At 43.5% G+C, this 25,508-nt stretch overlaps 1 protein-coding gene across 1 annotated transcript in view; it reads left to right on the forward strand.

Annotated features, from left to right (window-relative positions):
* Nucleotides 1-1,172: 1,172 nt before the first annotated feature.
* The window catches only part of LRRC31 (leucine rich repeat containing 31), a 29,642-nt gene continuing 5,306 nt past the window's right edge, over nucleotides 1,173-25,508 (forward strand). The window contains 8 exon segments of the mRNA XM_014482335.2: nucleotides 1,173-1,405; nucleotides 3,492-3,737; nucleotides 10,870-11,013; nucleotides 18,148-18,315; nucleotides 18,831-18,998; nucleotides 19,779-19,878; nucleotides 19,880-19,941; nucleotides 23,124-23,291. Of these exon segments, the coding sequence (XP_014337821.2) occupies nucleotides 1,339-1,405; nucleotides 3,492-3,737; nucleotides 10,870-11,013; nucleotides 18,148-18,315; nucleotides 18,831-18,998; nucleotides 19,779-19,878; nucleotides 19,880-19,941; nucleotides 23,124-23,291 (1,123 nt within the window). The 5' untranslated portion in view covers nucleotides 1,173-1,338.

Below are 25,508 nucleotides of genomic sequence, written 5' to 3' on the forward strand. Positions count from 1 at the left end.
AAAATTTTTTAAACTCACAAAACATAAAATTTAACATCTTAACCATTTCAAAATCTGCAATTCAGTAGTGTTAAACATATTCACATTGCTGAACAACTGATCTCCAGAACTTTTTTACCTTACAAAAATAAAACCTTGTACGCATTAAGACAACTCCCAATTTTCCTCTCCCCCAAGTCCTGGCAACCACTGTTCTACAATCTGTTTCTATATATTTGATTCCTCTATATACGTCATGCAAGTGGAATCATAATATAGTATTTGCCTTTTTGTGACTGGCTTTTTCCTCTTACATTCTCAAACTTCATTCATGTTGTAGTATGTGTCATGCTTTTTAATGAAATAAGTTTGGGGAAGAAAGAAAAACACATTTCCCCTTAACAACCAACACTGAAAGTATGATTCACTCTAAAAACATTGGATCAAAATTTTTAGGCCTTTGAAAGCATTCCTTGAAAATTTTAAATAAATGTTAAGCCAAAACCTAAGGATGGGGAAAAAAAAAGGTATTCCTCACTTTTGCAAAAATAAATGAAAATCACTTAAAAATAAGAGAAATAATGTGTCACATATATATTATCCTTGGGGTTTCATGGCAAATAGCCTTGCCAACTTATCAGTAAATTATCAACAATAATTACTCAACTAAATGCCAGCCATTGGTTTTCCCAAAGAGCTTTTAAGTGAATGCCTCTGATTAAGAGAGAAGAGGCAAAACCTCAGTTTTCTTTTGTGGCTATAGTCTAATTATGCTATGATCTGAAAGTTCCCCAAATTCAGTTTCCAGGGTTTGTCTACCTTCACCGTGTAAAACCCAGCACAGAGATGAGGGGGAAGCCAGAGTTTGAGTTGCTTGAGTTGCTGTGAGAAAGCCTGAGAACGTTCAAGTTTGTATATAAAGAGGAATTTCCCAAAGACATTTTGAAAATATTTCTAAGCATGAGCATGGTAACTGACTGCTTAACCCACAGTGTACCAAGAAATAGGCGGGTGCTTTCCCCTTTGCTCTCACAAGCCCGCCTTCCTCATACTTGGAATTTTTCTGACTCCCTGTTGGCTCTCAGCAGCTTTCTTCTCCTTTCTGCTTTTCTCGTTCCCCACTGTGTGTTGTTTCCTCTGCGTAGTTTCTAACCCTTCCTGGCTCCTGGCCCTTCGCGTTCTGCTCTGTCATGTCCTCGTGTACACAGAGAATCCAGCAGGGCCTCACCAGCTGGGCAGGGTTTCTTGTGGGTAAATGACCACATCCTGGAGCACCATCCAGCAGTGTTTTCTTAAGACTTGGGAGTTGAAGTCACAACATTTAAGGAGGAGGGAGAAAAGGGGAAAGCATTTACTGGGATGGCTCTCCAGAGAATGGCTGTGTATACACTCCAAAAAGTGAAATTGAGTGAAAGTGACCATGGAGGTAAGTCTTGGGTGGGTGCCAGAGCAGCAGTGAAAGGAAAAGGGCCCTTGGGTGATGGTGGAATTGAAACGGGGCAGGCATGGCTGCAGGTTGTGGCTGGATTCACAAGCTGAAGGTCTCTCCCACCTAACCTTCTGAGGCTTGGTCAGCTGTGGGGCTGTAGCTGGACAACTGTCTGGTCCTATGGCTGGCTGTTCCTGTATAAACCTGGGCTGAATCCTGCTCTAGTTTGAAAAGACCAAAAAAAAAAAAAAAAAAAACCCCTAACTGTTACTTCTAAAATAGTACTCCAGGGGACTTCCCTGGCAGTCTAGTGATTAAGACTCTGAGCTTCCACTGCAGGGGGCATGGGTTCCATCTCTGATCAGGGCCAAAAATAAATAAATAATTAAAGTAGCACTCTAGGTATTAGGAACATTCCATCCCTCAAGCATGGAGGTGGGCTCTGCAAGGTCATTGAAAATCCCCTGTGTGCAAAATGTTTCTTGAACCATTCTGGAATGCAGTATTACAGAAAGACCTATTTTATAGGGAGGGAGCCATGAACATTGTTATTTCAAGAATATCTATTAGGCCCTAGCCTAAGGACAGAATGTAAACTTTAATAGCAGAATCTAAAATTCCATTTATAGTTTTATCCCTTTAGTTTAAGTCTTTAGTACTTAATTGCTTTGCTCAGTTGTGTCTGACTCTCTGCAGCCCCATGGACTGTAGCCCGCCAGACTCCTCTGTCCATGGGATTTTCCAGGCAAGAATACTGGAGTGGGTTGCTATTCCTTATTTCAGGGGATCTTTCCTACCCAGGGATGGAACCAGTATCTCTTGTGGGTCTTCTGCATTGATAGGCATATTCCTTATCACTAGCACCACCTGGGAAACCCTGTTTCAGTCTTTAATCCTCCCTTAAAATGTAAGGAGATCCCAGGAGGGACTATAGATTAAACCTTCATGAATCTTGAGCCTCAAGTCACACCAGACCCACCCCTAACCTCCATCCCCCACATCCCTTGCTCCAGGCACCCAGAATCCACTCCTAGAGGCAACCCCAGGCTCCTTTAGGTCTTCATCTTCTTCTTCCCTTCGCTCAGTCGTGTCTGACTCTTTGCGACCCCATGGACAGTAGCCTACCAGGCTCTGCCGTCCGTGGGATTTTCCAGGCAAGAATACTGGAGTGGGCTGCCATTTCCTTCTCCAGGGTATCTTCCCAACCCAGGGATCGAACCCAGGTCTCCTGCATTGCAGAGAGATGCTTTACTGTCTGAGCCACCAGGGAAGCCCTCATACCTGGAAGCTTTTGAGCCTGATTTTTCCTACCTGGGACACTTTCCCTTCTCTCTTTTTAACTATCTCAAAATTGAGGTAATGTCACTCATTGCTCAGAGTTATGCTCCAAGCCAGGCTTAGTCCAGTGGTGGGTCCCCTGACCACAGGGGTCTCTCCTCCCTGACGGCCCTTGTCCCAGGGTAATTGTTGGCATATGGGGCCATCTTTCTACCAGGTTAAGACTTAAGTAACATGAGCTGTGTCTTGTTGGTCATTGACTCTCTTGCATCAAGAACAGTATCTGGCCCAGAGTACGTTCACTTCGTGGAGTGAATTCATTCCTGACTGCTGATGTGTTTTTATGGGAACAAGTGCAGGGCTGAGTAGTGAAGGTGAAAATGCCGAGAGGAAAAGAAACAGCGTGCCAAGAGATGCACCTGGAGTCCCTGAAACAGTTTCCTCTGGGTGACAGTTTGCAAAGGGCCGGGGAGCTTAGAGGCATGCCAACTTCAATACAATCTCTCAGAAGGTAACTATGACTGTTGAAATTTAAAAAGTATCGACACATTCAATGCACTTGTTGAAGAGGTGTTTAAAGAATCGTTTCTCACAATAAAATAGGGCTAAGTTTCAAACTCAAATTTGCTTAGGATTTGTATCTGCTGCCATCTGTTAGTTCCAGGATCCTGGGATATGTCCTTCTTATTTCTATGTTAAACATTACCAGCAATAAGAACAGAAAGGGGAAACAAAAACCTGTGTAGGGAAGTTGGATTTCACAGAGGCTTGACAGTCTTATTCTCTTCTCTTTCTGAAATCCTAGAAAACAGAAAACCACAGGAAGATGGCTTATTGAGAAAGACCCTATTCAACTTGACCATGAGTCAAACAGGGAAGAAAAGTTCCTCAGATGGAGAAACTACACCCCAGGCTCCACTTGTCAACGAGAGCATCAGGGGGTCAAAATCCAGGTTCCCCAAAGCTGGAAGCAGAAAAGAGAGCATTGACTCTAAAACAACTGATTCCCAACCCCAGGACAAGACACTGAAGACAATCTCCTTAGACGCTAGTGAGCTTCTGCCTGATATTTCTTAATTTTTTAGATCAATTTTCTCCCCTAAGGGCTTCCCCTGTGGCTCAGAGGTAAAGAATCAGTCTGTAACGCAGGAGTTGCAAGAGAAGTAGTTTTGATCCCTGGGTTGGAAAAATCCCTGGAGGAGGGCATGGAAACCCACTCAAGTATTCTTTCCTGGAGAATCCCACGGACAGAGGAGCCTGGTGGGCTACAGTCCATAGGGTCACAAAGATTTGGGCATGACTGAAGTGACTTAGCATTCTCCCCTAAAGAGATGACATGAGTTAAATGACACCTAATATAATGAAATCTGTTCTAAACATTTATTTTGTTGAATATTTTAAATAATTTGCTCATTTTACTTTTAAAATTATCAAAAGTAATTATGTTGCAGAAAGGTTTAGAGAAAAATACGCAGTTTCCTTTCATTTTAACACAAAGTGCTATCTCTTCAAGATTCTTTTCAGATTCTTTTCATATGCATATATTTATGGTCAACCAACCAGCCAACAAATATTGAGTACCTCCTATGTGCCAGTCACTTATTAGAAATACAGCCATGAAAAAGAGAACCTCATGTACACAAAGAACCAAAAGCAGGCATACTTTTTGTGTGATAAGTCATATGAAGACCAATAAGCAATCTAAGGAGATAGTGAATGATGGGCTGGGGTAATTTTAGATGCAGTTGGCAGGAAGGAGTTTCTGATTTAGTAACAGAAACTCTGAGTGGAGATCTGAAAGGCAGCCACGTAGAATGAATGAAGCCAGCCATATAGATATTTTAGGGAGTAGCTTTCCAGGCAAAGGGATCTGTAAATGCAAAGGCCCAATATGGGAGTGAGCCTGGAGTGCTTGAGAGCTGGCCAGGAGGTTAGGGATGCTAAAGCAGGATGAGAGAGGGATAGAGGATGAGAGTAGTAGGAGACTAGTCAGAGAGGTGCTGCTGCTGCTGCTGCTGCTAAGTCGCCTCAGTCGTGTCTGACTCTGTGAGAACCCATGGACGGCAGCCCACCAGGCTCCTCTATCCATGGGATTTTCCAGGCAAGAGTACTGGAGTGGGTTGCCATTGCCTTCTCCAAGTCAGAGAGCTAGCAGAGGCCAAACGGACATACTTTGTACAGTTAGAAGAGCTTATAAAACCCTCCTGAGCTGTGATCCTACTTCTGGGATTTATTATACTGTTCAGTTCTCACATGGTTACATGACGTTCATGTGCCTACTTTTGACAGTGGCATAATATTCCATTCCATGCCTATGGCATAATTACTTAAGTTCCTTTTTTTGCCCTTTGGGGAATATCTGGCTTTCCCTGTCCCTTGTTTTCTGCTTCACTGTGTTACACTAAACAGCTGAAAGTTCCCAGCACAGAGATTACAAATTCAAGGGTTATGAAAATATTGCCTCTCTCTCTCTAAACTCATGACACATACAGTGTCATCAGTATATTATTCAAATAAACGTATTTTTAAAACATTTATGCTTTTCATGCAAACACACATAAAAGAGAGAACAGTATGAGTCCCTGATTACCACCCTCTAACAATTATCAACCCACGGCCAGTCTTATTTCATTTATACCTATCCCCATGTCTGTCAGATTATTTGCACCAAATACCAGAAATATCACTTTACCTGTGAGCAGTTTGAACACATTTTTGAAAGTAGAAAATTAAGAAGTCTATCTTTAAAAGAAGGTAATCAGAAGGTTGTTGCTATGTTCTAAAGCATGATTTGGAGCTTTAGGAACATGGTTAATGGATACCCATGTAGTAGTGCTCAGTCATGTCTGACTTTTTTGCAACCCCATGGACTGCAGCCTGCCAGGCTCCTTTGTCCATGGGATTCCACAGGCAGGAACACGGGATTGGGTTGCCATTTCCTCCTCCAGGGGATCTTCCCAACCCAGGGATCAAACCTGCATCTCCTCCATCAACAAGCGGATTCTTTACCACTGAGCCACTTGGAAAGCCCCAGTGGATACCTATTATCATGATTAAATTAACAGTGCAGTCAGCTGGTTATCTCAGCTGGCCAATACCAGCCCCTCAAGATGTGTGCGGTGTCTCTATTTTCATTTCTCCCCAAACTCAGTGGCCCCTGGAGTTACATGAATTGTCCCCCAAATGGCTCTGGGGCCTAGCTGGTCCTCTCTGTTGCCGTCCTGGCTTTCTTGTCTATTGCATGGACTGCTGCCGCTGTTTCCTACCTGGTTTCTCTCCTCCTGGTCTTGCTCTCTTGCCAGCCTGTCCCCAACACTTCCGCCAGGTGCTCTTTCTAAACCACAGATGTCTTCCACCAGTTTGAAATTCTTCACTGAGTCTTTCTTGCCTTGAAGAGAAAGTCTATATTCTCAAGCATGATCTTCATGGTGTTTGTGGTAAGCTGAATATCTCTTCACGGCCTCTGCCTTCCCCCAACCTCACATTCATCCTCTACTGCTGATATTATGATTTGCCTGCAGTTTCCTGATCTGGCCACCTTCCCCCGGAGTGGTTCCCTGTGCCGAAAAAGACCTTCCCTGTGTCTCTACCCTCCCTCTGCACCCCTCCCCCACTTATTCCTCCCTCCTGACCACCCACCTGGCTGACTCCAACTCATCTTTAAGGTACAATTTATCTACCACTTTCACTTAGGCTTCCCTGGTGGCTCAGACAGTGGAGAACTTGGCTGCAAATCAGGAGACCTGGGTTTGATCCCTGGGTTGGAAAGATCCCCTGGAGAAGGAATTGGCAACCCGCTTCAGTATTCTTGCCTGGAGAATCCCATGGACAGAGAAGCCTGGTGGGCTACAGTCCATGGGGTTGCAGAGAGTCAGACATGACTGAGCGACTAATACTTTCACTTGAAAGTTTGCCAAGACCCATCCCAAGAACTGAAGCACTTACTGTCTCTACCCTGAGCCACCTGGCACCCCTGCTGGCCTCCACCATTGTACTTCTCCTCTGCCCTGTGACTGTGGCTCTTTCATCTGTCTCCTCCATCAGACAGGTAGCTCCTTGATAACAGGAACTTGTTATCTTGATTCCCTGTACCACACCACCCACATTACAAACAGATAATCATGTTTTATGAGACCATTAGGATTCTTGGTTGTAAACAACAGAAGCCAACCTCTCCAGGTTTAGCTTGGAAAAGAACCTAATGAGAAGATCCTGCTTGGCTCACAGAATCTCCCCAGAAGCAAGAATTTGGTTCAGCAGAACAGCAGCCAGAAAAGGCCCCTAATCGCTCCACGGAGCTGCTCACATGTGGTCACTTTGCCCCCTCCACGGAGCGCCAGCCCTCCATTAGCAACAGCCAACCTGTAGCAGATCTGACTCATCTGTTATATATATTGAGCTGTGACATACGATATTTTTTGAAGGAAAATTTTCATAGATTTAAAAAAACATACATACGGTATGTAAAGCGATATGTGGGGGCCTCAAAAATGGGTACTCATATTTGTACTTAGGTGTTATAAAGATTTATCATCTTGATTTTGGTAATTGAGGAACTATAAAGCTAACATTCATTCATTCACTCATTTAGCTATTCGTTCATTCAACAGTGTTTACAAAGTATGTATCATGTCAAAGGTATTGTAGAGTCCCATCTTCCTGGGAAGATTCAGCAACTTTAATTCACTACATGCCTGATAAATGAACCAGGTGGGAATTATAATTTCCATTTTATAGATTAGTAAACCAAGGCTCAGAGAAGTTAAATGACTTGGTTACCTGACAGACCCATGAGTTGATCTAGGTTTTCCAGTTGTGCTGCCTTGGACTTGCCAATCATATAAAACATATATTACAGAGCACGCAAGTAGGATGTGGTCTGCAAAGGGATTGCAGAATCTGTCAGTTGGTTGGTTGTTGGGCTGCACCCCGCTGGCCTGCAAATCTTGTAGTTGCCCAGACTTAAGACCAAAGAAAAAGCCTGGTGACAGCAATAGAGACATCAGTGTCATTGGTTAGGGGCATCTTACACAAAGGTCCTGGAGTCACACCCCACCATGTGTGACAGACAACGGGCAGAACATGGCAGCAGTCTTTGATATTCACCAGGAGAAGGAGGCTACCATCTATAGGGGAGGTGGGCTCATCAGTAACCAGGGAAACCAGCAGCTGGGGCAGGGAGCAAGCAGGCAGGCAGTTACTGATTAAGCCCTATAATTAAGAGGATTGGTGAAAGTGAAAGTGGAGAGTGAAAAAGTTGGCTTAAAGCTCAACATTCAAACGAAGATCATGGCATCCGGTCCCACTACTTCATGGGAATAGATGGGGAAACAGTGGAAACAGTGTCAGACTTTATTTTTGGGGGCTCCAAAATCACTGCAGATGGTGACTGCAGCCATGAAATTAAAAGATGCTTACTCCTTGGAAGGAAAGTTATGACCAACCTAGATAGCATATTCAAAAGCAGAGACATTACTTTGCCAACAAAGGTTCATCTAGTCAAGGCTATGGTTTTTCCTGTGGTCATGTATGGATGTGAGAGTTGGACTGTGAAGAAGGCTGAGCGCCAAAGAATTGATGCCTTTGAACTGTGGTGTTGGAGAAGACTCTTGAGAGTCCCTTGGACTGCAAGGAGATCCAACCAGTCCATTCTGAAGGAGATCAGCCCTGGGATTTCTTTGGAAGGACTGATACTAAAGCTGAAACTCCAGTACTTTGGCCACCTCATGCGAAGAGTTGACTCACTGGAAAAGACTCTATGCTGGGAGGGACTGGGGGCAGGAGGAGAAGGGGACGACAGAGGATGAGATGGCTGGATGGCATCGCTGACTCGATGGACGTGAGTCTCAGTGAACTCTGGGAGTTGGTGATGGACAAGGAGGCCTGGCGTGCTGTGATTCATGGGGTCGCAAAGAGTCGGACACGACTGAGCAACTGATCTGATCTAAGAGGATTGGATAGTCATGTGAGGGAAGCAGGGCCTGGTCAAGTAGGGGATGGATAGAGATCAAGAGAAAAACCATCCTTAATGGCCTGACAATACATACATCATTGGTGGTGGTGACCTTGGAGAAACAATTTATTCGGCCAGGTGAGTGTGGCAACTAGAATGTAGAGGACTAATTGGTAACTGTTGAAGAAGTGGGGCCAGCAAGCACACTCCACTCTTTTCAAACATTTGACAGTAAAGGAAATGATTGACAGAACAGTGGCTTGAGAAGAAAACAAAGAAAAAGAAGGCTTGGTGAAGCTGGAACTTGAGCATGGTTGTAGGCTGAACCTACAGAGATAAAAAAGCTAAAAGACAAAGAGGAGTGCAATAAGACACAATGCAGAGAAAAAAATTTTAAGCACAAAAATTTGAAAAGGGCTTTGGAATAATAATAATGGGCTTTGGAACAGATTGTTCTGGGTTCAAATTCTGACTCTGCTGCTGACCAATTAACAGTCTGAGTCTCGGCTTCCAAATCTATGAGACGGTGTGCTGATGACTCCTCGCATCAAGTGTACACAAATGTTCTGTCCTCACTGGCATGTAAGAGGCAGTCCCCTCCTCGTCCCCCTCATCCATAACTCTCCTCTGATCCACCCCAAATTAGGGTTGTCAGAAAAAGAAAAATACTTGCATTATTTGGGATGTACTTTTACTAAACAATGATTCTTTGTTTACCAGAAGTTTAAGGTTAATTGGACATAGTATTTTTGTTTTTCTTAAATCTGCAACCCTACCCAAAATAAAATACCTTGTATACAACTTACTATAATAAAAATTGAAGGCCAGAGTGAAGAGGTAAATGGTGGGTGGATGATGCTGCCTCTTACTGGTAGAATGTGGCAACACCAACCATCCTATCAAAGAGGTACAGCCTGTAGGCGGTTTTCTTAAGAATGGCAAGCCACTAGACCCGCTGCAGAAGAGAGATGGAGTCTATTATCCTGCTAAAATTTAATCTAAATTTACTACTATGGTAATGCTGCTATCTTTTCATTTTCACTGGTGCCAATATATTTCATTTTTCTCTATATGATTTGTATACTTTTTTCTCAGGGTTAGTAGAGTATTACTGTACATTTGGAACTTATGCTTTCCTATTGGATTCCAGTGTGCATACTGTTTGCATATATTTTATTTATTTATTTGGCCTCACCACACAGCATGCAGGATTTAAGTTCCCTGACAAGGGATTGAACCCATGCCCCCTGTGGTGGGAGCCTGGACTATTACTATTGCACCAACAGGGAAGTCCCTATATGTGTTATCACTACAGGACCTCATTAAAGTCATTGTCTGTACATGCTTATTCATTTTGTCTTACAAAAGTACGGTATGTTTCACATGTGGCTTACATGTTGACACATGCGGTAGTAGACAATAAAATTAATTATTCATTAATAAAATTAATATAGTCCATGGGGTCGCAAAGAGTCAGAAGCATAAGTTCCAAATGTACTGTAATACTCTACTAACCCTGACAAAAAAGTAACACACACACAAAATTATAGTTTTTTATTTTTATTTAATCTTTTTAAATGTTAGTGACATAGTGCAGCATTATTAGAGAGGAACTTGGCAAGGGTGTCACATATGTCCCTAAAAAAAAAAGTACCTAATAATAAAGACAAATGAGGTTTTCTGAATATATTCTCTGGCAGGAGTTGAGAAAATACAAAAGCTCTTGTAGGCACTACTGTCTCTGGATTTGTTAGTTGAAGGGTCTAGGAAATGAGCAGCAAGTGCTTCACTTGCTCCCTTTAGCCATCTGAGGCTCATCAGGGGGTCTGCAATGTTCCCCTTTCCTCATCTGTCATGTTAGGAGGCCAGCATGTGGGCACGTCCCCCAGCAGTGCGTTCACCAAAGACGTCTGTTCATCCTTCCACCAGAGCTGTCGTAAACGCCGTGCTAACAAGTTTACCGCTTCGTCTAGGAACATGATTCAGTCTCCATGCAAGAAGCCCAGGTCAGGCCATGAAAGAAAAGCCCCTGAGCTCCTCAGGCTCCATTGTAGGAAAAGCGTCCCTAGAGCAGCCAGTGTTGAGCACCAGCCACAGGGACAGAGGTCAGGTTTTGTCCCCTTCTGAGTTGAGGTTTCACAAAGAACTAGTTCACAGTTGTCTGTCTTCTCATGTGTCTCATCTTTTTACTGTCATTCACAGCAAATTCTTCATTATTCTTATCATACAGCCAAGACTCTCACTTCAGAAACAGAACTGGGATCCAGGATGGAGGAAAATGAGCAGTTTCTGCAGAAGCTGTGCAGAAAGGCCGTCAGCAAGTGTCTGGACCTGAACAACTGCAGACAGACAACAGCGGATGTGAGGGACACGGGTCTGTATGGAGTTAACCTTATCCAGAGGCACAGGGGCACAGAGGGCTGAGATGAGCAGGCAAAGTGCTCCATCCTCACTTGGTAACCCAAGGTCTGCAGGGTGGCCTAGAGAATTCGGGAAGAGCAGCTACATCACTATTTAAAAAAAAAAAGTCAGTTGATTCTTCCTCAAGTTTCAAAGATTTGAGCCCAAATTTAGGAGGGAGCTTTGTTTTTTCCTAAGCGCTTTTACCTCTCCACTAATTACCTCTCTCTGAAACTCATCTCCTCCTGTATATGATATAAACTCATCCATAAAACCAAGCCCTGCTGGGAGTTTAAAGGGGCATCATGTTGTTGTCTGTGGAATGAAAAGTATCATTCCCAGTGATTATTGCTCACACCTTTTTTTACACAAAAGAAGAACTACTGTTTGTGACACTCCAGCAGGAATTTGATTGCAAAGAACCCTCTCCCCAAAATACCATTATCACCTTCTTAAAGATTCTCTTTTTTTGGACATCTTAAGTCAAGTATTTAATCACATTAAATGTGTCTACCAACAGAGGAATCAAAAGAACTGCGTTTTGAGTGAGGGGGCGCTGTCCTTGACTATTTTAATTAAAATCCATGCCATTACATTTGAGACAGATCTCTTAACAGGAAACTGTAACCGTGCCTGTGGTTCTCAAATGCCTGTGTACATGTCAGAATGTTGCAGAACCTGTGCAAATGCATAAACTTGAGTCAATCCAAACCCACTAAACTGAAATCTTCCAGAGCGGGTCCCAGGAATCCTAGTTTTTTGCCTTCTAATGTGTTCAATAGACTTTCATACTTTGTAAAGTTAAGAGCATGGTAAACAAAATTAAATTGCTGAAGTGCTTTGGGCTTCCCTGATGACTCAGACAGTAAAGAATCTGCCTGTAATGTGGGAGACCTGGGTTCGATCACTGGGCTGGGAAGATTCCCTGGAGAAGGAAATGGCAACCCACTCCAGTATTCTTGCCTGGAGAATCCCAAGGACAGAGGAGCCTGGTGGACTATAGTACATGTAGTTGCCAAGAGTAGGACATGACTGAGTGACTAACACTTTGAACGCTGGTAAAAAGAAAACATAAACATATTTTTTTGCCCCTAAGTGCGTCTTCAGAATTTCTTCAGAATGGTGGAAGGTCAGGAATTGCTGTGCCTGTAACTCTAGAAGCTCACCATGTGAGGTCTAACTGCTGCCACTATTTTTACATCCAAGACAGATTTAAAAGCAAGCAAGCCAAGACACCTTCCAGCCTTGACTTTGGCATTTCCACTCAAGTCTTGTTGCCGCAGGAGATAAAGATAACCTTGGAGAATTTTATTCACAGAGAGTAACTTCATTTTTCGTGAGCAATGGAGGAGACTCAGAGAAGGTTCTGGTCAGGCTTTGTACCTGTCTAAACCTCCACATGTTGGCCCATGTAGGTATAACAGGAGGTTTGTAAGATGGTGATACCCAGGTGATCTAGATGAGAAAAAATAGTTAACGGGCACTGTCTGAGCAGTCCTGGCCAACGGAGTGTTCCCCGGGCCTTCGGCCTGAGGATCCAATAGAATGACAGAGTGATGGTTGTTAGAGGGTTTGCAAAATAAAAGGACCAGGATACACATTGTAGTGACGGCGGTAGTAACAGTTGTAGCTGAATTGCCATTTCCTCTACAGTAAAGGAACTCTTAAGAAATCTCACAGAAACACCACTGCCTTTTCAAAATGCAGTTATTTGGCAGAAATAAAAAAGGTCCCAAGAAATAGGATATGTAATATCACAACGTCTCCAGTTGCACACCTGAGGGAGCCCTGCTGTGCGGAAAGTCAGCCTGTCCATCCTCCTTCTCTCCTGTTACAGAGCAACAGGCAGCAGATGAATCCTGCTTACTACAGATCACAAATTCCACATGTAAATCTGTCTTTTCTTGTGTTCACTTCTACTTGCTTTGCTGCCTTCTCTCCCAGACTTGGAAAAACTGGATATTTCCTGGAATGATGTCACACGTGGAAACCTCCATGCACTCACCCAGCAAATGCATCTTGTCAGCAAGTTAAAAATCCTGAGGCTGAGTAGTTGCAGATGTACCACTGATGATGTTTGGGCACTGGGTATGATGAATGCTTCCCTTGAGAGAGTGCTTGCCTGGAAGGATCTCTGCAATCCAAACCCTCAAGGGCAAATTACCTGGGTGACCACTCCCCTTGGATTCCCATGGACGAGGACGAGAGCGCTGTCAGTACATGATGAAATGCTGTGTTGAACATTTGCACTTTCTAGAGAACTATGTAACCTGCACCCAGAATTGCGCTAAGCCCTGGGATAAAGAGGGGAACAGGCTGACCAAGCCTCTGGTCTCAGGGAGTTTAAATGGAAATGATAATTGCAAAATTTGCTCTCTCTGGATCCATTACCTCATCTGTAACACAGAGAAGTTGGGATAGATAAATTAAGATCCTTTCCAATCTCAAAATGCTTTTCTATTTTCCCATTCCTATTTTTTAAAAAATTGATCAAAACAAGATTTTTCAAATAAAAGCAATGGTTTAAGTAGAACCAGAACCTCAATTAAGTTAGTTTTGTATGTTGAACACTGAATAACCTAAAATGTAGGCTAAAATTTGTCATGCTGCTAACCCAGCTGCTTTACTGGAATGCTTGCTGATTTTAGATGCCAGACATACTTTTTTAGTCTTCTTTTCATCTCAAGTCTTTATTTCAATTATGTATTTTGATCATTTACATCTCGGCAAAGACTTCTGTAAAAGCAACAAAATTTATGCCAATGTCTTTTCTCTAAACTGGAGGAGGAAATGGCAATCCACCCCAGTATTGTCAGAAATATCCCATGGACAGAGGAGCTTTGTGGGCTACAATCCATGGGGGTCACAGAGTCAGACACGACTGAGCATGCGCAGATGCACTTCTTTCTAATCATTCCCTAGAAAATGGCCAGATCCTAGTTCAAATCCTGGTCCCACTTCTAACTATTTTTGTGACCATGGACTAAACAACCTTTCCCAGCCTTGGTTTTATTATCTCTGAAATGAGGATGATATCCACCTCAAAAAATTGTGAGAATTAAATAATTTTTATAAAGTACCTACTACATGCTTGACACATAGTAGGCACTCAATAATCGATAATGCCTTCTTTCCCTACTTCCCCATCCAAAATTACCTTTCTGTGGTTTTCTATGATCAATTTAGCCTCACAGGTTCAGTTCAGTTCAGTCGCTCAGTTGTGTCCGACTCTTTGCGACCCCATGAATCACAATACACCAGGCCTCCCTGTCCATCACCAACTCCTGGAGTTCATCCAGACTCACATCCATTGAGTCAGTGATGCCATCCAGCCATCTCATCCTCTGTCGTCCCCTTCTCCTCCTGCCCCCAATCCCTCCCAGCATCAGAGTCTTTTCCAATGAGTCAACTCTTCGCATGAGGTGGCCAAAGTACTGGAGTTTCAGCTTCAGCATCATTCCCTCCAAAGAAATCCCAGCGCTGATCTCCTTCAGAATGGACTGGTTGGATCTCCTTGCAGTCCAAGGGACTTTCAAAAGTCTTCTCCAACACCACAGTTCAAAAGCATCAATTCTTCAGCGCTCAGCTTTCTTCACAGTCCAACTCTCACAGCCATACATGACCACAGGAAAAACCATAGCCTTGACTAGACGAACCTTTGTTGGCAAAGTAATGTCTTTGCTTTTCAATATGCTATCTAGGTTGGTCATAACTTTCCTTCCAAGGAGTAAGCATCTTTTAATTTCATGGCTGCAGTCACCATCTGCAGTGATTTTGGAGCCCAGAAAAATAAAGTCTGACACTGTTTCCACTGTTTCCCCATCTATTTCCCATGAAGTGATGGGACCAGATGCCATGATCTTCGTTTTCTGAATGTTGAGCTTTAAGCCAACTTTTTCACTCTCCACTTTCACTTTCATCAAGAGGCTTTTTCGTTCCTCTTCATTTTCTGCCATAAGGGTGGTGTCATCTGCATATCTGAGGTTATTGATATTTCTCCTGGCAATCTTGATTCCAGCTGGTGCTTCTTCCAGTCCAGAGTTTTTCATGATGTCCTCTGCATACAAGTTAAATAAGCAGGGTGACAATATACAGCCTTGACATACTCCTTTTCCTATTTGTAACTAGTCTGTTGTTCCATGTCCAGTTCTAACTGTTGCTTCCTGACCTGCATACAGATTTCTCAAGAGGCAGGTCAGGTAGTCTGGTATTCCCATCTCTTTCAGAATTTTCCACAGTTTATTGTGATCCACACAGTCAAAGGCTTTGCCATAGTCAATAAAGCAGAAATAGATGTTTTTCTGGAACTCTCTTGCTTTTTTGATGATCCAGGGATGTTGGCAATTTGATCTCTGGTTCCTCTGCCTTTTCTAAAACCAGCTTGAACATCAGGAAGTTCACGGCTCACATATTGCTGAAGCCTGGCTTGGAGAATTTTGAGCATTACTTTATTAGCATGTGAGATGAGTGCAATTGTGCAGTAGTTTGAGCATTCTTTGGCATTGCCTTTCTAGCCTCACAGGTTAGCAGCTGGTTATCATGTAGCAGAGTCTCAAATTTAACATACTGTTACTCAGGCATGAAAAGAAGTATAGTTTCTTTATTTTGGACTAATCTAATCTTTTTCATGATCCTCCAACCTAAAGGAACCAGAGATTAAATTTTCTTTTTTTAATGTTTAAATTTAATTAATTTTAATTTTATTTTTGCAGGCACTGGGTCTTCGTTGCACAGACTTTTCTCCAGTTTTGGCAAGCAGGGTCTACTCTCCAGTTGCAGTGCGTGAGTTTCTCACTGTGGTGGCTTCTCTTGTTGAGGAGCACAGGCTTTAGGGCGCTCAGGCTTCAGTAGTTGTGGCACAGGAGCTTAGTTGCCCCGAGGCATGTGGAATCTTCCCTGACTAGGAATCGAACCAGTGTCCCCTGCATTTCAAGGAAGATTCTTTACCACAGACCACAAGGGAAACCCAGCAAGTGGAATTTCTACCCTGGGACTCACTCCAAACTCATCTCGTCCAGGAGAGTCTGCAACCTTGTCACTGATGTTTTGTGTCCTCTTCCCTCTCCTCAAGAATTTATCCTCTCTGGAAGGACTTCTGTATCCTCTTTACCAGGAGGAGCTTTCTTATCATCCATACTCTGCTTAGCCTTAATGGCAGATGGGGCATAAGAAGAGTAGGAGAGTAAATGGTTTATTGTTAAGAAAGCATAAATCAGGAGTCATTGCAACATTATTACACCTGTTACAATTGCTTAGTGTAGGATGGCAAGTGTATAGTGCTCCAATATTAGATGTACTACAGACAATCATGCCCTTTCTCCCTGATCCTGGACATGCCTCAGGGCTATTCAAAGCCACACCCCATTGACTGGCTGCTGCTGCTAAGTCGCTTCAGTCGTGTCTGACTCTGTGCGACCCCATAGATGGAAGCCCACCAGACTCCCCTGTCCCTGGGATTCTCCAGGCAAGAACACTGGAGTGGGTTGCCATTTCCTTCTCCAATGTATAAAAGTGAAAAGTGAAAGGGAAGCCGCTCAGTTGTGTCCGACTCTCAGCGACCCCATGGACTACAGCCTACCAGGCTCCTCCATCCATGGGATTTTCCAGGCAAGAGTACTGGAGTGGGGTGCCATTGCCTTCTCCACATTGACTGGCAATGGCATACAAAATGATACATTTATCGGCTTATGTTGTTAAACTTCCTGAAGAATTTGCATTTTTAAGTGGGGCTCTTGGACTCCAAAAACCTTAAAGTGAAAGTTGTTTAGTCAAGTCCAACTCTTTGCAACCCCATGGGCTGTATAGTCCATGGAATTCTCCAGGCCAGAATACTAGAGTGGGTAGCCTTTTCCTTCTCCAGGGGATCTTCCCAACCCAGGGATCGAACCCAGGTATCCCGCATTGTAGGTGAATTCTTTACCAGCTGAGCCACAAGGGAAGCCCGAAAAACCTTAAACCATAGAATAAATAATCAATGGCAGAAGTTCACACCCAGTATCCAGCAGTAGAATAGAGGTTTCTGGACTCAGTGGACCTTCCAACACTCTTAACTGGTGTTCAGATTGACTCCACATGTTGAGAAAGTACATTTTCTGTGTGTGCAGCTCACCATTCTGTTCTGCCCCCAAAGCAATGACAATCATTCCTAAGGGCTGACCCCCCATTCTCTCCCGGCTTCCACTCTGTAGCCCTCAAGTGTTTCCTGTGTGAAGTGGCCCCGGGAATGTTAAGTTTCATCCCTGCTCACCGCATCCTTCTTTACCCCAGGGCTGTCATGAGCTGCTTGCATCCTAGGGCATTATGAGCTGCTAATGCCTATTGTGCTCTCTTACACATTCCTCCCTGCCGTGGTTGGATCAGTTGTATGTGACATTCTTGATGTCAGAGTGAGCTTTTCCTCTGTGATGGCCAGTGCCCTGCTTTTGCTTCTACCTCTGGCTGAAATATAACAGTGTTTATGCTGGGGAATAAAATTATGGGTGATTTAAATCTTCATGTTTTATTTTCTAAATCTTTTATATTTCTACCTCTGGACAAGCTTCTCAGCAATAATGATCCCTAAAGAGGGTGGATGAGAGAAAGTAGATGGACTGGTAGAAATATTTACTACCATAAAAACGATTTGGTAAAATCATGGTGGTTCAGGTAAAGAATCTGTCTGCAATGCAGGAGACCTGGGTTTGATTCCTGGGTCAGGAAGATCCCCTGGAGAAGGGAATGGCAACCTACTACAATATTCTTGCTGGGAGAATTCCACAGACAGAGGAGCCTGGCGGGCTACAGTCCGTAGGGTTGCAAAGAGTTGGATACAACCGAGTGACTAAGACACACCCATACACCCATCTTACCGACAGGTGGATTTTTTTTTTTTTTTTTTTACAAGTTTTGCTTATAAGCGTGGTTTCAGAACTCTGGCTGTGCCTAGAAGCTCACCCTGCTGGTCATGGGTAGGAACTGGGTCCTTTTCTCCTCCCTGTTCCCTGGCATCAAACCCGGACCTGGCCCGGCTTCAATAAATGATGGTTGTATTGACTTTGAAATGAATTCCCTGCTTTGTGAACCTGGCAACCAACCTGATCTTTGGACCATTTTTTTTTTTTTTAAACAGGAGAAGCACTTAAAGTGCTGCCTGAACTTGAAGAGTTGAATTTGTCCTGGAACAGTAAAGTGGGAGGAAACTTGCCTCTGATCCTCCAGACGTTGCAACAAGGGAGGAAGATACAAACACTTGAGCTCGTGGACTGTACCCTCACATCAGAAGATGGAGTGTTTGTAGGTAAGTAGAATTTGGTAGAGTCCTTCCCAGGAAAAATGTGAAGATGCCCATAATTGGAGAGCTTGGGAGCTGATACTGGCCATGTTTCCTCTCACCCTGAATTGAAAAAGTAGCTCACTATATCCCAGGTCACATGAAGATGTAACACTCCCCCCACCCCACCCCCACCCACCCCAACCTTCATACCCACATCTGTTTTTTTGGCTGTGCTGGGTCTTCATTGCTGCAAGTGAGCTTTCTCTAGTTGCAGTAAGTGGGGCCACTCTTTTTGCAGAGCACTGGCTCTAGGGTGCATGGGCTCAGTAGTTATAGCTTGTGGGCTCCAGAGCACCGGCTTTAGTATTAATAGTTGCAGCTTGCAAGCCTAGTTGCCCCATGACATATGAAATTTTCCCAGACCAGGGATGGAACTCGTGTCCCCTGCATTGCTGACAGATTCTTAACCACTGGACCACCAGAGGAGTCCCACACCCTGCATCTTTACTGAGTTGTTCTTTGGATTTCTTTCCTTCCAGGTCAGTTGCTACCTAGACTGCAAAACCCTGAAGTACTCGATGTTTCTATTAACAGAAACATTGGTGGCAGTCTCAATAGTATTGCTCATGGACTAAAAAGTACTTCAAACCTGAAAGTCTTGAAGTTACATTCATGTGGATTGTCACAAAAGAGTGTCAAGCTACTAGGTGAGTTAGCAATGACTGAAGCTTCTATATAATTTTATTTTATGTTCAATTTTTTAAGCTGTTAGGAAATATAACAAACTAGAAACAGAGGTTAGGTTGGGGAACGAGATCATGGGTAATTTAAATCTTCAAGTTTTATTGATTTTCCACGTCTTTTACAGTGAGTATGTATTTTTACAATTACAAAACTAAATGGCCAGCTCCGAAAAGGCCAGGGTATTTTAGATTTGAGAGAGACAGTGAGCAAAATAAAAGTGTGCTACTAAAGCTCTCCATTTCTCTCTTACTTTTGAAAGTGCCAGCATTATTTTATGCTTAGTAGTAGGAAGGAATTGGTGCTGATAAAAACAACTTCAGTGACATCTGTAGTTAAAATTTACTCTGCTATATAGAGTACCCACATTACATGAGAATACGAAGTGAAATGTATTTTTATCCTTGCATCTTCTAGAGCCTGTCCTATCCTTCTCCTTGGCAGTTTAAGTCTAGAATGCTGCTAATGTACCAATGCTCAAGGATAGTACAGGAAGAGCCATTAGTTGCAGAAATCTGAGCAAAGCACTAGCAATCAATGCAGGTCATAGGGAGAGTGTTTGAAGCCATTGTCAGGTCCAAAGCGGTTAGTGGTGCAAAGCAGACAGTTATCCCTCCATTTGGGCTCTTGTCATCACAGTGTATGTATTTTCTTAGTCTCGCTTCTCCATGCCTGCCCCCTGCCCTGCTCCACTCCTGCTGACTGTCCTGTAATATGTCAGAGTGGGATTTTGACCTTCTTTGTAGATGCTGCCTTTAGATACTTGTGTGAGCTGAGGACACTAGACCTTTCCTGCAACAAGGAGTTGGGTGGAGGGTTTGAAGACATCACAGGGCTGGCCACGCTGGAGCCTGGAGGGGCTGGATGTCCGCCAGTGCTCGCTGACGGCTGACGACGTGTTGTCCCTGAGCGGGTAGGTGCTGCAGAGCTGAGGGAGGGCTCTCAGAGCCTTGGCATATGTTTGAAGTGAAGTGAAGTCGCTCAGTCGTGTCCGACTCTTTGCGACCCCATGGACTGTAGCCTACCAGGCTCCTCCGTCCGTGGGATTTTCCAGGCAAGAGTACTGGTGTGGGTTGCCATTTGGGAAACTGGCAAATCTGAGATGTACTGTTTATGAAGTTACTGGGAGGATCACATCATAAAAGTTCTGTGAATGTCCCAATATAGTATTTGGCAAATATTAGGTGCCCAATAAATGTTGTTGTTCAGTTGCTAAGTCATGTCCGACTCTTTGCGACCCCATGGACTGCAGCAGGCCAGGCTTCCCTGTCCTTCACCATCTCCTGGAGTTTGTTCAGTTGGTGAATGTTAGTGAATCTAAACTCCTATACACATCTGTGAAGGATAGATGTGGCACTCGAGGAAGAAATTCTGAATTCCTGTGGCTGTTTAGAAATGAATCTGTTAATGTCACAAAGCATATTACAAAGAAGGATGTAGAGGGAAAGCCAAAACGAAGGGTGTTGAGGCACTCTCTCTCACAAGTTATGCCAAGGCACTTAGATAAGATGAAGTTACAAAAAGTCCATGGAGAGTGCATAATTACAGTTTTAGGTCGGTCACTACCTTTACTTTCCTACCACAGATACAGTCCTGTAACAGGCAACATATATGCAATTTCCCCTAACAAACAGCAAGCATAGCCGTAGAGATGAAGGGTTTTATTCCATCTGCAGCCACAATAAACCTTCAGGATATACCCTGAATCTGACCATGGCTCACTGTTTAGACCTCTACCTCCTGCTCCAGCCCACTGTCAGTTCATGCCTAGATTACTGCAAGAGTCTAGATGGCTTTCCTGCTCCTCTGACTCTGACTGCATTCTCTATTTCTTTCCCCCGTCAACTTCTCCAACTACACTGTGCTGACTCCCACGCACACCAGCCATGCTCTGCTTTCTCTCTGAACTATGGGCTCCTCCTAGGTAGGGATGGCTTTCTTCAGTATCTCTCTATTGCTTGTGCACAAGGTCTGGCATGTAGTTGGCACCCAGCAAATGCTTGTTGAATGTATGACTGAATCAATCAATAAAGAACGAGAAAAAGAAATTTTTGTCATTTTTCGTACAATTGGGGGAAGAAAACAGCAAAATAGGTCTTTGGGTCTAATATCAATTTTTTTAGCCCTGCTAATTTGTTTCTTAGATGCTTATCCTTCAATTTGGGAAAATGAGATGAGTTCGAGTCTTTCATGAAGATTTAAAAATAGTAAACAATACCTTTTTGAGCTTCAAATGGAGAGTGTGATGGGATCAGCATCTCTTTTACTTATGAGTGTCATACCTGTGGAGACACTCCTGAATTATCAGTCCATCGGATTCCAAATAGTGAATTTCCCCTGCTACAACTGAATAACACAAACCTCACATCTCATCCTGCTGCTCAGATGAAGATTAAAGTGCTAGAGGACTTGAATTGTCACTGCTAGTGCAACCGAGAGATTAGCCTCTATTATCTGGATTCACAGCCACCAACAGGAGTAAATGGCCCCAGAAAGGTAATGGTTATTTAGTAAGAATTGCATGGTCCTCCTGCTTAATTTTAAAAAGGAAAAATTGCAAATACATCCTGTTTTCTACCTTGTGATGTTAAAGAATTGAATGGTTCTTTTATCTGATCATTCTCAATGGCTTCAAAGAAAGGGAATTATGGATCACTTAGCCAATGATATCTGATTAATCATCTAATTGTTCGAGGCCCTGTGCTGCAGGCTAAGGGAAATTCAGAGTCAGGAGCTTCAGTTTGGAGGGGGCAGAAATAAACCAAATACATGGTGGAGATCCCCTGGAGAAGGAAATGGCAACCCACTTCAGTTTTCTTGCCTGGGAAATCTCATGAACAGAGGAGCCTGGCGGGCTACAGTTCACGGAGTCACAGAGTCAGATGCAACTGAAGTGACTTGGTACACATGGTGAATACAACGTGCTGTGGGCATCAGACGAGGGAGAGATGGTTGCATCTATGGGATCACAAGTACCTGCCCTCTTTTTTCCTTTCCTTCCCTTCCTTTCTCCTGTCCTTCTCTCCTTCCACTAATGTTTGTGCCTCAGATTTCCAGACTCTGATGCACATTCTGGGCAGGAAGCAGCCGCTGCACACGGAGTTCACCTTCAGTGAGGGAGGGCGGAAGATTTGCGTATGAACAATAGATACACAAACAAGTCACGTAATAGGGGTGGGAGGAAAAGAGAACAGGGTGATGTAACTGTGACCACAGGGTTCCTGTGGCTTTGGTGGCCCTGGAAGGCTCTGAGGAGGTGAGTCAGCCCCACAGGGTTCCCAGGAAACTCTATTTCCCACACTGGGAAGAACTAGGGCCAAGGCCTGAGAGAACGAAAAGCAGCAGAAAGACAGGGAAACAGGGGTCCCTCTTGGCTCAGCAGGGGCCCTCAGGACCCCACTCTGGTGCTGTTACCAACAGACATCTGGTTATTATTATTTTTTTTAACCAATGTACATACCTTAATTTAAAAAAAAATGTAGCCACATGTGGGATCTTAGTTCCCCAACCCGGATTGAACCAGGGCCCCCTGCATTGGAAGCGTGCAGTCCTGACTACTGGGCTGCCAGGGAAGTCCCAACAGACATCTGTTCTGATTGCTTGATTTCATTGCCTTCCTAGTACTTCTGACTTATATTCTGAGGAAAGAATGATCATATCAAACATTAACTGAGCAGTTAATGTGAGCCGGGCACTGTACCAGGCACTTTATTTATACCAAGTCATTTTATCTTCCCGTTGTCTCTATGGAGTAGTTATTGTTCTTATTATCATCGAGAAAACTGAGGCTCAGAGAAGTTAAGCAATTTACCCAAAGTCACACTGTTCTTTAGCAACAAACAGGATGAGAACCCAGTTTCCTCTGTCTCCGAAGTCTTTGCTCTTTACTTCCAGCCTGGAGAGAGGCTTAGAGAAGAGCCCAAGCTGCATGCTGGGGAAAGTGGCTGGCGTGTGTGGTGAGGAATGGTGTGTAAGGAAGGGCAGGGGTCACATAGGCAAGAGCCATGCTTGTTGATCAAGAAGACTGTGGCACTTCCCGAGACCCTTTGTGAGATGCTGCCTAAGCCATGTCACCCCTGATGTTTTAACAGCTCAGGTTATCCCTTTACTCTCAAGTCTTCAAGAACTGGATTTATCTGCCAACAAAGAGATGGGCAGCTATTCTGAAAACCTACTCAGCAGGCTCCGATTTTTACCAGCGTTGAAGTCATTGATAATCAGCAACTGTGCTTTGGAGAGTAAGACTTTTACTGCCCTGGGTAAGCGATTCTCTGGGTCCCTGCAGACACTGGCACAGTAACACCCGAAAGGGAGACCTCTGTTTCCCTCCAAGTGATTTTCATTCCAAGACTCAGCCATAGGCACATTGAAGTATCAATCCGTCTTCTTTTCAAGAAATACGCTCTTTTAAAAGTGACTTTCAAGGCCACATGGATGATTTCTGGCTTTTGCAAATTTAACCTTTAACATTTAAAGTGTGCAGAGTTGACCCTTTGTATCCAGGGGTTCCAAATCCGTGGATTCAACCAACAGCAGGTCAACAATAATTTGGAAAAAATTTCTGGAAAAAAATTTTTCAGAAAGCTCCAAAAAGCAAAACTTGAATTTGCCTCATTCAGGCAACTGTTTATATAGATAGAATTTATATTGTGTTAGGTATTATATAGGTGGTGCTGGTAGTAAAGAACCCACCGGCCAATGCAGGAGATATAAGAGTTGCGAGTTCAATCCCTGGGTTGGGAAGATACCCTGCAGGAGGTCATGGCAACCCACTCCAGTATTCTTGCCTGGAGAATCCCACGGACAGAGGAGCCTGGTGGGCTACAATCCATAGGGTTGAAAAGAGTTGAACACAACTGAAGCGACTTAGCACAGCACAGAGATGATTTAAAGTATATATATGGGAGGGTGTGCATATATTATGTGCAAATACTATGCCACGTTACATAAGGGACTTCAGTATGGATGGGTTCTGGAAACAATATCCCTGTCTATACTGAGGGATGGCTGTATAACCAACTTTGGAGGTTCACATTTGTAGTACCTTGTAATTTCACTGAGGTCAATATAAATTGGGATTGCTGTGAGTCTGATGGGCCATCAGAAGGCATAACTCTTTTCAATTATAGCTACACAATCAAAAAATCATAATCAAGTAGATATTACACTAAATTGCATCATGTGACATGAATCTATAGATAGTCCCTGACTTATAACAGTTTAACTTAACAGTTTTTGACTTTAAGATGATGTAAGGGCTTCTCTTGGAGAAGGCAATGGCACCCCACTCCAGTACTCTTGCCTGGAAAATCCAATGGACATAGGAGCCTGGTGGGCTGCAGTCCATGGGGTCGCACAGAGTCAGACATGACTGAAGCGACTTAGCAGCAGCAGCAGCAGTAGCAAGGGCTTCTCTGGTAGCTCAGCTGGTAAAAAATCCGCCTACAATGTGTGATACCTGGGTTTCATCTCTGGGTTGGGAAGATACCCTAGAGAAGGGAACAGTTACCCACTCCAGTAATCTAGCCTGGAGAATTCCATGGACTACATAGTTTATGGGGTTGCAAAGAGTCGGGCATGACTGAGTGACTTTTACTTTCTAAAAGCAATATACATTCAGTAAAAATCACACTTAGAAAATTTTGATCTTCCCCTGGGCTAGTGATACATAATGTGGTATGATACTCTCTCATGCCATCATAAAGGCAAACTTAACAACCACTCAATACCCAGACAGCTCTGTTTTTCACTTTCAGTATAATAGTCAATAAAGTATATGAAATATCTAACACGTAAGTATAAAATAGGGTTTGTGTAAAATGATTTTGCCCAACTGTGGATGAATATAAGTGTTCTGAGAATGTTTAGGTAGGTTGTGTGCATGTTTGCTAAGTCACTTCAGTTCTGTCCAACTCTTTGCAACCCCATGGACTGTTGTAGCCCACCAGGTTAGGCAAAGCTATACTGATGACCTAGGTGTATTAAATTCATTTTTTACTTAAGATATTTTCAACTTATCAGGATGCTGCTGCTGCTGCTGCTAAGTCGCTTTAGTCGTGTCTGACTCTGTGCGACCCCATAGATGAAAGCCAACCAGGCTCCGCCGTCCCTGGGATTCTCCAGACAAGAACACTGGAGTGGGTTGCCATTTCCTTCTCCAATGCAGGAAAGTGAAAAGTGAAAGTGAAGTCACTCAGTCGTGTCCGACTCTTAGTGACCCCATTGACTGCAGCCTACCAGGCTTCGCCATCCATGGGATTTTTCGGGCTAGAGTACTGGAGTGGGGTGCCATTGCCTTCTCCGTATCAGGATGCAATCCCACCATAAGTCAAGAAAGATCTGTTTTATTCCATTTGAATTAAGAAGTAAACCAACAATAAAAAAGAAGTAAATCAAGTAAATATACACATATTTCTCTATATCATTTTTAGAAGAAAAAGTTCAATTTCTTATTGATAGGTCTCTATCATATGAGT

Source organism: Bos mutus, chromosome 1, assembly GCF_027580195.1.
Source record: "Bos mutus isolate GX-2022 chromosome 1, NWIPB_WYAK_1.1, whole genome shotgun sequence".
Classification (NCBI taxonomy): Eukaryota; Metazoa; Chordata; class Mammalia; order Artiodactyla; family Bovidae; genus Bos; species Bos mutus.